The sequence below is a fragment of the Eutrigla gurnardus genome (genome assembly GCF_963514095.1).
Source record: "Eutrigla gurnardus genome assembly, chromosome: 12".
Classification (NCBI taxonomy): Eukaryota; Metazoa; Chordata; class Actinopteri; order Perciformes; family Triglidae; genus Eutrigla; species Eutrigla gurnardus.
The window spans coordinates 24,775,894-24,789,397 of NC_139926.1; the positions used below are offsets into that span (position 1 = coordinate 24,775,894).

At 45.1% G+C, this 13,504-nt stretch overlaps 2 protein-coding genes across 2 annotated transcripts in view; one reads left to right on the plus strand and one right to left on the minus strand.

Annotated features, from left to right (window-relative positions):
* Positions 1-1,397: 1,397 nt before the first annotated feature.
* Positions 1,398-3,514, plus strand: dnajc15 (DnaJ (Hsp40) homolog, subfamily C, member 15). The gene is made up of 6 exons (XM_084023061.1): positions 1,398-1,535; positions 2,394-2,445; positions 2,570-2,643; positions 2,755-2,831; positions 2,923-2,993; positions 3,296-3,514. The coding sequence occupies exons 1-6, from the start codon at positions 1,428-1,430 to the stop codon at positions 3,364-3,366; spliced, it is 453 nt and encodes a 150-aa protein (XP_083879187.1). The 5' UTR covers positions 1,398-1,427; the 3' UTR covers positions 3,367-3,514.
* Positions 3,515-4,698: 1,184 nt separating this feature from the next.
* Positions 4,699-13,504, minus strand: part of sestd1 (SEC14 and spectrin domains 1) — a 17,526-nt gene continuing 8,720 nt past the window's right edge. The window contains exons 6-19 of the mRNA XM_084023035.1: positions 12,542-12,655; positions 12,346-12,440; positions 12,175-12,230; positions 11,533-11,601; positions 10,049-10,206; positions 8,523-8,645; positions 7,745-7,939; positions 7,522-7,636; positions 7,268-7,433; positions 6,608-6,689; positions 6,405-6,527; positions 6,135-6,326; positions 5,934-6,037; positions 4,699-5,248 (exon numbers count right to left, since the gene is read on the minus strand). Of these exons, the coding sequence (XP_083879161.1) occupies positions 4,957-5,248; positions 5,934-6,037; positions 6,135-6,326; positions 6,405-6,527; positions 6,608-6,689; positions 7,268-7,433; positions 7,522-7,636; positions 7,745-7,939; positions 8,523-8,645; positions 10,049-10,206; positions 11,533-11,601; positions 12,175-12,230; positions 12,346-12,440; positions 12,542-12,655 (1,884 nt within the window). The 3' untranslated portion in view covers positions 4,699-4,956. The remainder of the gene's footprint in view (positions 5,249-5,933; positions 6,038-6,134; positions 6,327-6,404; positions 6,528-6,607; positions 6,690-7,267; positions 7,434-7,521; positions 7,637-7,744; positions 7,940-8,522; positions 8,646-10,048; positions 10,207-11,532; positions 11,602-12,174; positions 12,231-12,345; positions 12,441-12,541; positions 12,656-13,504) is intronic.

A 13,504-nucleotide genomic window follows, 5' to 3' on the forward strand; every position in this document is an offset into this window, starting at 1 on the left:
TGGCAGTGCATTGAGTGCCTTCGACCACTGTACAATCAAGACAATGACCTGTGTGTAAGTTCATGTGCAGCAAAGAAACACCCAAACAGAGCTGTAGACTCCCAGGCTGCAACAACAGGTAGACCAAAGGACCGAATCCAATCATGCAATCACAGTAAATCAAGACTATGTGTATTATGTCAATCTGACAATGTAAACTTTCAAATTGACGGACTGTTAACAAACCAGCACTGAGTTTAAGGAAGTATAGTAGGTCCCTGTGTTTGGATAGATGACTGTAAAGAGGAGGAAGATGTTTAGCTGTTTGTTTCATGTTTCAGTGTAAAGGTGAGCTTTTAGAGAATCATGTGAAAACACACTTCACCAACAATTTCAGATTGATCTGGTGTGTGTGTGTGTGTGTGTGTGTGTGTGTGTGTGTGTGTGTGTGTGTGTGTGTGTGTGTGTGTGTGTGTGCAACCCTGGCACCGCACGTCTCATTCACACCTAATGATCGCAGCCTCACACTGGCAGCCATCCCTCTCCCAGACCAAATCCAATTACCGGGGACAATAGAAACCAGCTCCGGGCTCAGGACTCCATCAGCTCCTCTGTGCCGCCCGCTCCTCGCGCCGAGACTCCTGCTGGACCCCTAATCATGTCGAGGGTCCACAAGGGCCACAAAGTACACCTGTAGACAGACACAAAGGGAAACACAAATACAAAAAGCACACATCAAGCAACAAAATGCAAACAAACATGTACATGTGCAACAGTCGACTAAAAGATACCAGCAAATATGAACAAGAATGTAAACAAACACAGCTGAGGCAACAAGGAAACTCAAATTAAATTGACACAAGCAAACAACAACCATGCAGCTAAGAATGAAATAACACAAACACATGTAAACATGACAGTGTCTATTGCTAACCTCCAGTACGACACACTGAATCCAGTATTTATCAGTGTCAATCCCACTCTGTGCAACACACACGTTATACAGCACCACATGGTTCACTTGACAACGGCTCCATCTAGTGGCACAAACAAATACAGTTTATTTATTTATTGGTTATCGGTCTGTAGATTTAATATTTCACTTTGGGTTTGAAAGAGTAAAATAATGTGTTTTTACACACACACACACACACACACACACACACACACACACACACACACACACACACACTATTGCCAAAACTGTAATGATTGAGTGATGAAAAAAGAAATATAATATAATAATATAGTGCACAGATAATTAAAAACACCCAAATAATAAAAATAAAATAAAATAACAATAATACAAATTAAAAAAAATAAATAATAAATCCTTTCAATGAGAATTTATTGAGTCTCTGAAGCAACAGGAAGTTGCCTTAAGACAGTTTTATTTTGAAAGCGGATGCGCTAGCGGCGAATCACGTGACATTCGTCGCTGGGGCAACATGGCGAGCGCCGGCAGAGCGACCGTAGACGGAGGAGACATGATGCGATACGCCGAATATAGTCCGAAAACGAACGTGAGGAGCGACGCGGACATAGACAGGCGGCTGGTACGTATCCGCTTTAACGCCGAAGACCTCCGTGGAGTTGATTAGAACGGAACCGGGCCCGTCTGTACCTGCTAACGTGCGTTACGTAACCTCAATGACCGCTAACGTAACGGCACGTCACTCAGCACTACTAACTATCTAACTAGCTACGCGCCTTTTACCGGCGGTTTGATAAATACGGTGGCTGTTAGGACGACTTTGTACACACATTAACACCACTAATTAATTTAATTACGTTATAAATGCCACCACCTCTCATCACATATGGCTAATGCTCTGCTAACTAGCTACCTCTACGTCACACTTTAAATACACATTATCATGTCCAAACAGGTTACACCCCACACACACACACACACACACACACACACACACACACACACACACACACACACACACACACACACACACACACACACACACACACACACACACACACACACACACACGAGATGCTAATCCCGCAGTACACTAGTATAGTGTGGATTGAAGTATGTATTTTTATTCTTGTTTTTTATTTTTAATCACCAGAAACATGTTTGTGTGTAAAATGAAATGAGCTGAAATAAGATTATAAAGCATCAGGTCTCCCTGATGGTAAATAAATACATCTCTGCTATATGGTTCACATCCACACAGTTCGGTTCCAACATGAGAAGTTAATCCTTTACACATTTTAGGCTCTGAATGTCGTTAATTACATCAGTTTTTGAACAATCACGTGGCAGAAAACAAGCCTTTGTAATCTACGTATATACATTATATTGCACTGTAACTTCCTCCATTGACTTACTTAATTAAAGTCAGTCGGGTTTTACTCCAGCTTGTCGTCTCACCCGGTTCTTGTTTCGCTGACAGGCAGGGACTCTGATCGCAGTCGGTCTTGGTGTTGCTGCTGCAGGTTTTGCAGGTAAAAACAGTTTGACACGGTGACATCATCTGCACATTAATCTTCTGTTATTCTTCTTTACATTTGTTCATGAGAGAAGTTTTCCTTAAGCTTAGTTTGTTTTAATGACTGCTGTGATCCACAGGCCGCTACGCCTTCCAGCTGTGGAAGCCTCTTGGACAGGTCTTCTCTGAAACCATCAAGAAGATGCCCACACTAGTGAGTCATTATTTAACCTCCTTTTCATCGACTGTAATCCTCACATCCAGGATTCTTATTCTTTGTTGTTGCACATGTTGTAAAAAGCCCGTCCCTTTTCTGTCACCACAGGCGTTCTCGCCATATTACAAAGGAGGTTTTGAGCAGAAGATGTCCAAGCGAGAGGCCAGCCTCGTTCTCGGCATCAGGTGATAAGACGTGTTGTACTTTATGCTTCTTAAATGGTACCTTTCTTAAGTGTAGTCGCTCACATAGATGTAATATTTGTTTCATGTCCAGCCCAGTAACCACGAAGGCCAAGGTACGCGAGGCCCATCGGAGGATCATGGTCCTGAACCATCCAGATAAGGGTAAGCGTTAAGTCTGGAGCCTCAAATTAACTCTGCTTCGTGAGATTACAGATTACATTTAAAGATAGAATCTAGGATTGTAAAATCTCAAGTTGCTAAAACATGCATTATTTTTTTAGTAATCAATATCATTTTGTATTTTTTGTTTCGTAACGAGAAGGTTTTATGTCTCATCACAGTGAGGCTTAACTTCAACTGTCATTGAAAAGCTTTTAAATGGTTCAAGTGTCGTCATCTCAGAGTGAAATGTGCCGACTCAGCACTAATGTTAAATGATCACAGAATCATGTGTTTGTGTGCAGGTGGGTCACCGTATCTCGCCGCTAAGATCAACGAGGCCAAAGACCTTTTCGACAAGGAGATGCGGCGATGACCTGCAGTGGAACGACCTCCGTCACCGCGTTCTGCTCCGCCGACGCCACGGCGGCGTCCGGTCCGACGCCTGGAAGCAAACAACATGCTTTCATGACAGTTTCCTTCTGATCGCCTTCTTATCGCCATTTTCATTCGTCGACATTGTGAACACACAAATATGGAGGTCAACAAAGAGTGAAGGATATTGCCTTGAAATGACAAGTCGCCCTCTAGTGGCAGCTTGACATGAAACGGCTTGTATAAAGTTTTATCATGAACATGTTGAGGTATCATGTAATGATGTCATCTATTTAAGGAGCAAGAGAATATTACATTAAAGTACGTCTGTGTTTAAAAAGTTAACTTTTTTTTAAATAAACTTTATTTGAAAAACATTTTGTTCTGCGGTTGATTCAGACTCATGACAGCAGCTTCAAAAAACGCTTCTTTATTTCGAGGATGATGTCATAAAGATGTCATATGTATATATTATTGGACGGAGAGCAAGACGCGGTATTTAGCGGTTACACTTACAGCAGCAGTTATTGGTCAAAATAACCAACCAATCACAGCAAGGTTTGCTTGGAGAGAAAAAAAAAAGTCAAATAAATAGGAGAAGGTCCTGTTCTGATGTCAGTCTGGATCGGAGGAAAGCGGCGCAGGTTTGATTCCCATCATGAAGGCAGCGGGTTTATTTAGAGCAGCTACGTTACAACTACAAGTCCCATCAGGCCAAATGAAGTTAAAACTACAAATCTATGTCTCTCTCCCTGCTGTGTTTAGTATTTGGTGAAATGTGTAACTGCCAAGATGTAGAGAGGGAAAAATAATACAAATGTAATATCATATTACATATTTTGCCAGAATAAACCGATTTGGTTTGTTGCTGTTTTTTCATTTAATCTTAAGGTGTGACAGATAAAAGTTCACACATCATTCATCTCTGAGGAAACGGGAAGTCCAACTCCAAAGGAAAACTGAAAACAAGCATTTCCACGTCCATCAGCTGACATGTCTGGTAGAAATGCACCGCTGATGCAGGAAAACCTTCAGGTCGCTGCACGCCTGACATACTTTAGCTCCGCCCCTTCCTGTCCAGACCACAAGGTTCATCTTCTTTTTAAAAAAGGAGGCGAGGAAGCAAGAAAGGCGAAAGGAGGAGGAGGCACAGACAGAAACCGTGGCGACCATTTCAGCACCGCGGAAAGCTCCACCCACTTAGGTGAACAAGAGGCATGCTGGGAAAAGACGTTTGCTGTACATTAGAAGCATTCTTATCGAAACAGATTATTTTACAGTCCTTAATCGAGCATCCAGACGTACGAATATTAATAATTCCAGTATTTTACATCTTTGCAACAAAAAAAATCTGCTGGATCGCTTAATGGCAGAAAGACAGTTAGAGGGCGCTGTTGTCCCAGAGCATCACGTCCAACATCCTCTTTCAGGAAGGGTGAGCAGAAGAGGCTGATGGGAAACGTAGGCTTAATGTAAAGAAACACCAGCTGGGAGACGGAAGCAACCAATCGGAGGCTTCGGTGGAAAAGCGACCAGCAGCCCTTCGTTAACGAGCTTCATCAAGGTGTTAACGAGCGTCGTAAGCGATCCATTAGCAGTCCTGTGTGGTCCTCTCCAAGTCTTCATCCTGCTGCCGCGCCTCCCTCTCCTCCCCCTCCTCCTCCTCGTCCTGCTCCTCCTTCTCGCTCATCTCCTCCCCGATCACGTCCAGACGTGACTCCTGCCCGTTCAGCACTTCCTCCTCCTCCTCCTCCTCCTCGTCTTCATTGTGAAGCTCCACCTCCTGCAGCTGCAGCCGCCGCTCCTCCACCAGCAGGAGGCGCTCCCTGACGGCCTCCGCCGCCGCCGCCGTGTCGCTGGGACTCCCGAAGAACTGTTCGGTGCTGAAACCACAACGATCCCAGTTAGAAGTCACATGATAAAAAGCTGGTAAATCTTAGGGGTTTAAAGCAGCGCTAAGCAACGGATCACATGACTGCTTGTACTCGTACCTCTTTTCTTTGGCTTTTCACGCCATGTAGGGTGTTAATTTTATGATTTTATGTGTATACGTGGATATTATTTTCTTGTGCAAGCAGCATTTTATTTATTTCATTACTTTTAGCTTTTTTATTGTACTTCTTTTGTGTTATTTATTGTGTTTTTTCTTGTTGTGCAGCACTTTGGAAAACCTTGTGTTTGTCAAAATCGTGCTATATAAATATATAAAGTGGATTGGATAGCCTGTATATGAGAAGTGGACGTCGTCATGGTGACGTCACCCACTGGTTTGTGGACTACGGCTTGAGCCTCTAGCTGGGCATTTCATGAGTACGTTTATAACCTTTTTACTTCTGCTGATTGCAGGGTGTTGCTCTGTTAGCTGCTAGCCGCCGGCTCAGCCACCGCCACATTAAAAACCATAGAGAAGCAATAGAAATGCTGCCAATCTTCTATTAAGCACCTTGAAGGATAGCATTGGAGATAGGCATGTGGTGGTGTTAATGTCCAGACATCTTAACAGTGTGTGTGTGTGTGTGTGTGTGTGTGTGTGTGTGTGTGTGTGTGTGTGTGTGTGTGTGTGCATACCCGTCAGGGAAGATAACAGGCATGGTGAGTCTGTCCAGCAGCGTTTTCCCAGAAGAGTCGACCTCATCCAGAGACTCCGGGTCCACACATTCCTGCTGTAGCACCTGAAACACAAAAAAACACACATTTACACTTTCAACGTCCTCATGTGTGTGTGTGACGCATGCCAGAGAGTCCAACGCGACGCCGCTGCCTCCTCACCCTCTCGGCGGCGGCGTGGAAGTTCAGAGCCAGCTCCAGCCTCTGCTGCCGCTCCTCGCCGCTGACGCTGAACTGCTTCCACACCCGGTTGAGCCTCGGCAGCGTGTCGCCGGACGAGCGCGTCGTGCAGCGCAGCGACTGACAGAGGACGACGGTGGCCTGCAGCAGCTGGCGGCCGTAGTCGTACGTGCTCTGGAGGACGGAGACGTTTTCAGCGTGACTTCATCACTTCTCGTGAGAGTTTTTGAAACACCACGAAGAGTTTCTCACCTGAGCGACGTCCACAAACTTCCTGTGTTTGTCCAACATGGTCCTGGTCTCCTGGGTGTCGTCTCCCAGTCTCACGTGAGTCTTCAACAGGGCGTCCAACAGCTCGCCAAGCCACTCTACTGACTGAACACACACATGTTTTATCAACACAGGAAGTGCTGTTGCGTGTTCGTGTGCGTCGTCGGCGTCTTTCGTCGTCCTACCTGCAAAGCGTCTTCTTCACATTTGAACAGTTGGACCATCTGTAGCATCTTCAGCCTCCTCACATCCACCATGTCCTCACACCTGCAACACACACACACACACACACACACACCCTTAATATGTTTCATTCAAATACACTAACAGTGTTGAAGTGCTGATACCGCCCCCTAGAGGCTGCAGTGTTCATTACAGCATTAATATGAAAACAAACATCTGATGTTTTACCAGTTGGGGAGCTAAACCACAGTCTGTATAGAAGAAGTGGACGTAGTCATGGTGACGTCACTATCTTTGATTTTTTCAGTTCAGGAAGTTGAGGAATCAGTTGAGGAAGTGACCATATTTGGTAGCGAGGCTGCAGTAGCCTCAATCACAAGGTCGACTGATACAATTCTTCCAGTCTTTTAACATTTATACCTGCAGTTCATATTTCAACCACATGAGGGAGCCATATCCCTTTTTACTGTTGCGATAATAATAGCCGATAGTTGACTATGAAAATGTGTTTTTTTAGTGCCTTTAGGCCTGTTAACTGAATGTATAACGAGAGGAAATAAATAGAATGAGATCCACTGTTAATTACGCCAGAAGAAGAAAAAGGAGGAGGAGGAGGAGGAGGAGGAGAAGAAGAAGAAGGAGGAGGAGAAGAAGAAGGAGACCTCTGCTTGCGGAGCTGCATCTCGTCCATCACAGTCTGGATGTGCTGAACGTTGTCCTGCTGTTCTCCTGCTGGACTCTCCGTGTCCTCCAGAGGCCACGCCGGCTGGTTGCACATCTGCTCCATTAACAGGCCGCCCTTCTGCCTCAGAGATCCCAGACCCGACTCTGCACGGACGATATGGATGCACAAGCTTAACAAACAACACACACACACCAAATAAATCAATAAATGTAGACGAGACGAGCTACGGACCGACAGTCTGCAGCTTCTCCTCCAGCAGCTTGAGGTTCTGTTGAATGGAAGCTCCGTCAGCCGGAGCCACGTCTGCACAGAGCATGCCCAGCAGACCATCCAGCTGCTGGGACAACTGCAGAGGCAAACCGCGTTAATTAGCAGGATTACATCCATCGGTTTTGATGGGGCTAGCAGTTCCCCTCCGCTTACAGTCTTTGTGCTAAGCTAAGCTACACGTTACCTCCTGCGTGGTGCTGTGGAAGCCTTGCGCCGCCTGCAGGACGTTCTGCCGGCCCTCCAGCTGAGCCGCCTGCTGGTAGCAGACGTCGCTCAGCTGCTGCTGCAGCGCCTTCAGCTCCTCCACCTCCTCCTCCTCCCCGGCGCTGAGCAAGGCAGCGATCTGCTGGTTCAACTCCACGTACACCGCAAACCACTCCTGCACGAAACACACACACAAGGACACAGAATCAGCCGAATGTTCACATTTACCACCAGCGGCTTGATTTCATGTTGAATTAAATAGAAATATACTGAGAAAGGTTTCTAATACTGATCAGTGGAATATCTCTAAATATAATATGAAAAGAAATCTAGGAATGTGAACTTTTTTTTTTGGGCTTTCTTGCCTCAAAGACTGACACCATTCTCATAATTGTGCAACAGTTAGCGTAGCTTAGCATACAGACTAGAAACAGTGCGACTCTCTTGACTACAAAGTTATGACAAACGAAGATTTTTATTTTAAAAGACAGCATGAAAAGTTCCACATGAAAGTACGCTTTATGCTGATGATGTCATCACTTACATGAAAGTGTGTCATGTGAAACACATTAAGAGTGAATTTTTATTTCTGGCGACCTTTTTCACGGTCGGACTACAAAGCATCAAATAATGAAAAACAAACTGGATCTGGATTTAATCACAAATCAATTTGTCGTCACATGATTACATGTGTGTGTGTGTGTGTGTGTGTGTGTGTGTGTTTGTGTGTGTGTTTGCTTTTAAGTGCGTTGCATTACACTGTGCTGGCTCTCGATCTCCTCGTGCTTCTGCTGCAGAGCCTGAGCCGCTCGCATCGAGTCTCCGATCGCCTGCTGGGTCTTCAGCAGCTCCGAACCCGGACCCTGCAGCCAGGTGACCACCTGAGATACACAAAACACACACTCAGCCATCTCCGACAGGAGGGAGGAAGTGGGAGGGGCCAGTCCCGGGCGTTTCGGATGGACATGAAACTCTTGCTGTTGAATCTTCAGTACAAAAATATATTATATTATTATTTACATGTGAAAATGTCTACTGGGTCTCAGTGAAAGCTCTGAGCTGCAGTTCAGCGATGCAACCAGCAGGGGGCTCTCAGGCTCCACCTCTCTCTCTGTGATGGCTTTCAGAATCATCATATCACACATCATATTCTTTGATGCCATGAATATTTTCTTTGATCAATACTTGTATCAAATGTATGTTTCCCATAAATGTATTTATATATTATGTATTAATATTTATAGGATGCTGTATCAACTGGAATAGGAAAAGCATTATTGGAAATTGATATCCTGCAGCACGTAAGCATATAAAGGGATGGGACATGCAGACGTCATCAAAGTTCACTTGAATGTATGAGTGGGCTATTAAAGGGGCTCCCAAAATACATTTCCCATGATGCAACACTTTCGACACACTGTCTACGTGGGAAAAGCTCACATCTTTCAATCTTCTGGGTTTGTATCTGCAGTCGTTTGTTCAAAATGATAGGTTCCTGTGTAAAAATGCTGGAGTGGCCCCTTTAAACTGAAAAACATAACTTACTAGTTTTATTTATTTGCATTTTTGACAATATTTTCAATGTAAATTACAGCAATGTGTGGAAACGAGCCTTGTTTTATTATTGTTTAAATCTCTGTATGTTTGTTTGATTGCAAAATGAAAATGATGCAGCTGTATTATGATTTTGTTGAGTTGATGTCGACATATTCACCGTAGTAATAAATGGCGCTGTAACATCTGGAGTGTGTGTGTGTGTGTGTGTGTGTGTGTGTGTGTGTGCATCATGAGTTAATTGTGTTTATCAGGTCAGTGATGCCTTAAAGAGCAAACGCACTTCGATCCAGAACTAGGCCACCCTCCCCTCCACCCCTGATCCGACCCGAGCTCAAATCCTCCAGGCTAGCGACCGACATGGCGCGGTTCCCATGGTAACCCCGGGCTCATCTCCAAGACAGCGGTGTTACCCATCAGCCCCTGCGGCTGTAACCGCTGAAGTCTACTTCTACAGACACTGCTAATGTTTCTGGGGGTCAAAGGTCAGAGATTGGATGATAAAAGAAACGGGGACACAGGAGGAGGAGGGGGGGGGCAGCTAGTCTGGCTCTGTCTAAAAGGTTAAAAAAAACAAATCCACCTACCATTAAGGTCTCAGCCATGTTTTAGACTTGCTGCATTTTGCAGAAAAATAAATATATAAGCATGATTTAAAGATGGAGGCAGAGACTCCGAGCGGTGCATTCACCTGTTCAAGTGTGTGTGTGTGTGTGTGTGTGTGTGTTACCTGCATGACCTTGGCATGGATCTCGTCCAGCTGGGTGCGTTTGTTTCGCTGCCTGCAGAGCTCCTGGTATCTGGTGTACTGCTCCCGGAGCGAGTCCAGCAGCTTCATCACCTGAGGCTGAGCCAGCAGCTCCTCCTCCATGGGACACCAGGCCGGACCTGGAGGTCAGAGGTCAAAGGTCTGAGGCAGAAGACTCGTGAGGGTTATGGTCCAGGATGTTTCCTCATCTTGGGTCTAATCGTACAAAAAAAGCTTTTCATTCCAACACCATGGGCATTAAAGAGCATGTTCTCCTGAACATAGACTGTATCTAAGAAGAGGAATGCTTTAGCAATCAGTAAAGGAAGTGACCATATTTGGACTGTGGCAGAGCGGCACCCCAAGCAGGAACCGTACTGGATCTGGATCCATGTGGATTCTGGCATGAAGCTTCAAAGTTCAAGGTCAACTCTACAGCTAAGTGTTAAAGTCATCTTAGTAGCTAACTAGCATTGGTAGCATGGTAGCGACCTGTCAATCAGCAGGTAAGCCCCGCCCCCTAAAGCATCCCCTGCTTTCTGGTCTGCTGGACTCTAAATGGACCATAATGTACTAAATGAACATCATGCTGGATTGAAAAAGACTTGAAACTAGAGATTGAGACCATAAACTCATGTTTACAATGTTTACTGAGATAATACATCAAGAGAGAAGTAGGACCATTTTCTCATAGACTTCTATACAACCAGAGAGGAGTCGCCCCCTGGTGGCCAGCAGGGAGAAGTAGGACCATTTTCTCATAGACTTCTATACAACCAGAGAGGAGTCGCCCCCTGGTGGCCAGCAGAGAGAAGTAGGACCATTTTCTCATAGACTTCTATACAACCAGAGAGGAGTCGCCCCCTGGTGGCCAGCAGAGAGAAGTAGGACCATTTTCTCATAGACTTCTATACAACCAGAGAGGAGTCGCCCCCTGGTGGCCAGCAGAGAGAATGCAAGTTTAAGGCACTTTAGGTTTGGCTTCACTTTTCAGAACAACTTGAAACGCCTTAATTTAAATCTTGCATTTTCCTCCGAAAAGTGGTGATGTCACCATGTAACTAATTAGCATAATATCGGTCCCGCCCTCAAACAAAGCGAGTCAGAGCAGAGCGTGTTGAGAAGACTCCTTCATATGGACTTCTAGAGGAAGAGGAGCTGAAGAACAATTGGCAGATCAACTCCTGTTATGTAAGAGGCTAACCAATCACAACAGAGTGTGCTTCTTCGGAGGTTGGGGGGGTGAGCTCATGTTTTTTGAGTATTAAAACATGTTCTAGTAGTAACCTCAACAACAAGTCTGCACCAGAGAAGGAGCAGAACTCTCTCTCTCTCTAATCTGCTGCTACATCAGCCTCCTTTCACAGGATTTACACCATGTTTATGGAACACGGCTGCAGGGATTTGCTTCCATTCAGCCTCCAGAGCATTAGTGAGGGTCGGGGACACTGTCGCTGCTTCCTCACCTCCCTGTCCTCCTCCTCCCTCCGAGCCGTTGAAGCGGCGCTGCTGCAGCTCCGACAGCAGCTCGTGACCTGCAGACGGAGCGAGAGAGATTTAAAAAGCCTGTAAGAAAAGCAGCCGAAAACAATAACGTGCCAGTGTTTGTGTACGTGCCGTCGAGGGAGGAGGGTGGCACCGCCAAACAAAGGCTCCTTTCACCTCACACAGACACAGGCTGCTCAGTACAGTGAACACAAGCCACCCGTCCATCATCCACCCATCATCCATCCATCATCCATCCACCATAAGTGTCTATTTAGCTCCAGGCCCTGGAAGCAGCAGACTAAGTATCCAAGACCTCCTTCTCTACACCCACCCACGATATCATCCCGATAATCATCCAAATACACTTAAAACTTTAAACACACTGGAATCACTTTAAATTTAGTTCAGAAACAAACAAAAAAATACATTTCAAATATTTTCTTTTTTAAGTGAAAATCCTTTTTAGTGGAAACACAATCAAATAATCTTCAATTAAATTATAAATAAATAGTAGTCAAATAGTAGTTGTAATCTTAAATAAAGTTCCAGACGTGTGAAATTTCCATTTGCGTTTCCATGACAACCAAAAGAGGCTGAAATGAGAAGGAGATGATACTCACCGGTCTGGAGGACGGTCTCGGGGTCAAAGGACGGCAGGAGGGGGCAGTCAGCTGACCTGAGGTCAGAGAGACACACCGCTCTGTTTACGGTTGTTCACTTTAAAACTGAGTGTGTGTGTGTGTGTGTGTGTGTGTGTGTGTGTGTGTGTGTGTGCGCGTGTGTGTACGTACTTCTCCTTGTCCACCGAGCTGCTCTTATCGCTGTCGTTGATAATCGACAGCTCGTCCAGCAGCGACGTCGACTCCCTGGTGAACTTCTCAAAAACCTGCGACCAATAAGACAAACGTAAACAAAACATGGCGCCGGGTAACCATGGCAACATGCTTTTCTTTTCTTTCTTTTTTTTTAAGTTGTAAAAATACCGACCAGTCTCTTGTTGAGCCAGTCGTTGTGGTCGTAGTCCAGGCTTCCCCCGAAATCGTCCGTCAGCTGACAGGGTTCAATGTAGCGGGTCAGCTTATTGGCCGAAACCAGGATCACCTGACAGGAAGCACAAATGAGTCAATGAGTCAAAATCTGATCTTTCACCTTAGAATCGTCGCTTCGGAATTTTATGAAATGTCGTGAAGTCGGAATTCCACAACTTTGCCAGGGCTTTTATTTTGAAACAAGTTTGATAGATTGTACGGTTGATAACTAAACTTCAACGTTGGCGAACTCAGTAATAATCATAATACCGACAACATTACTTCAATAACAGTCATAAAAATAATCGGGACATCCCTCGTCGTAAGTATAAGTACTGGTAAGTAAAAAAGAGAAGTTTCAGTTGGTTGCGATCTGCAACCTCACCACCAGATGGAGCCAAAATCCTCCACGCTGCACTTTCAATTTTTTCCCCAGTTGCGACGATGACGCGTGTCCTAACGTAATTACTCCTCGGAAATAAAAATGAAAGGCGGCGAGGAGCCACGTCGTGCATGTGGAAAGCGTTCCCCGTTACCTCGGCAGATCTGAGGAAGGACATTTTGGGGAAAGACATAATTATAGTCCCTTATTTTCTTTAGACTTCTGACTCACTGCAGTCAGCACTGAAGGATCCGTCTCAGATGAACTTTCTAAAAAAAAAAAAAAAACACGTTTTGAATCATAAATCAAAGCTCGGGACGGTTTGTTGAACAGTTGTTCGTACCAGCGCTGATAACTAGAAAACCGAATCACAAGACAGTTTCCCTCCAGCCTCCCAGAGCTTTTCTAAATCCGGAGATAAGAGCGCTCAGTGTTCATGAACAGCCTGCAGATCATCTTCTGTTGTGTTAATTTAGACGTTTACCTTTTACCCTTCAACGTGACGCCCTCTGAGCCGCACCTCATGTGTGTGTGTGTGTG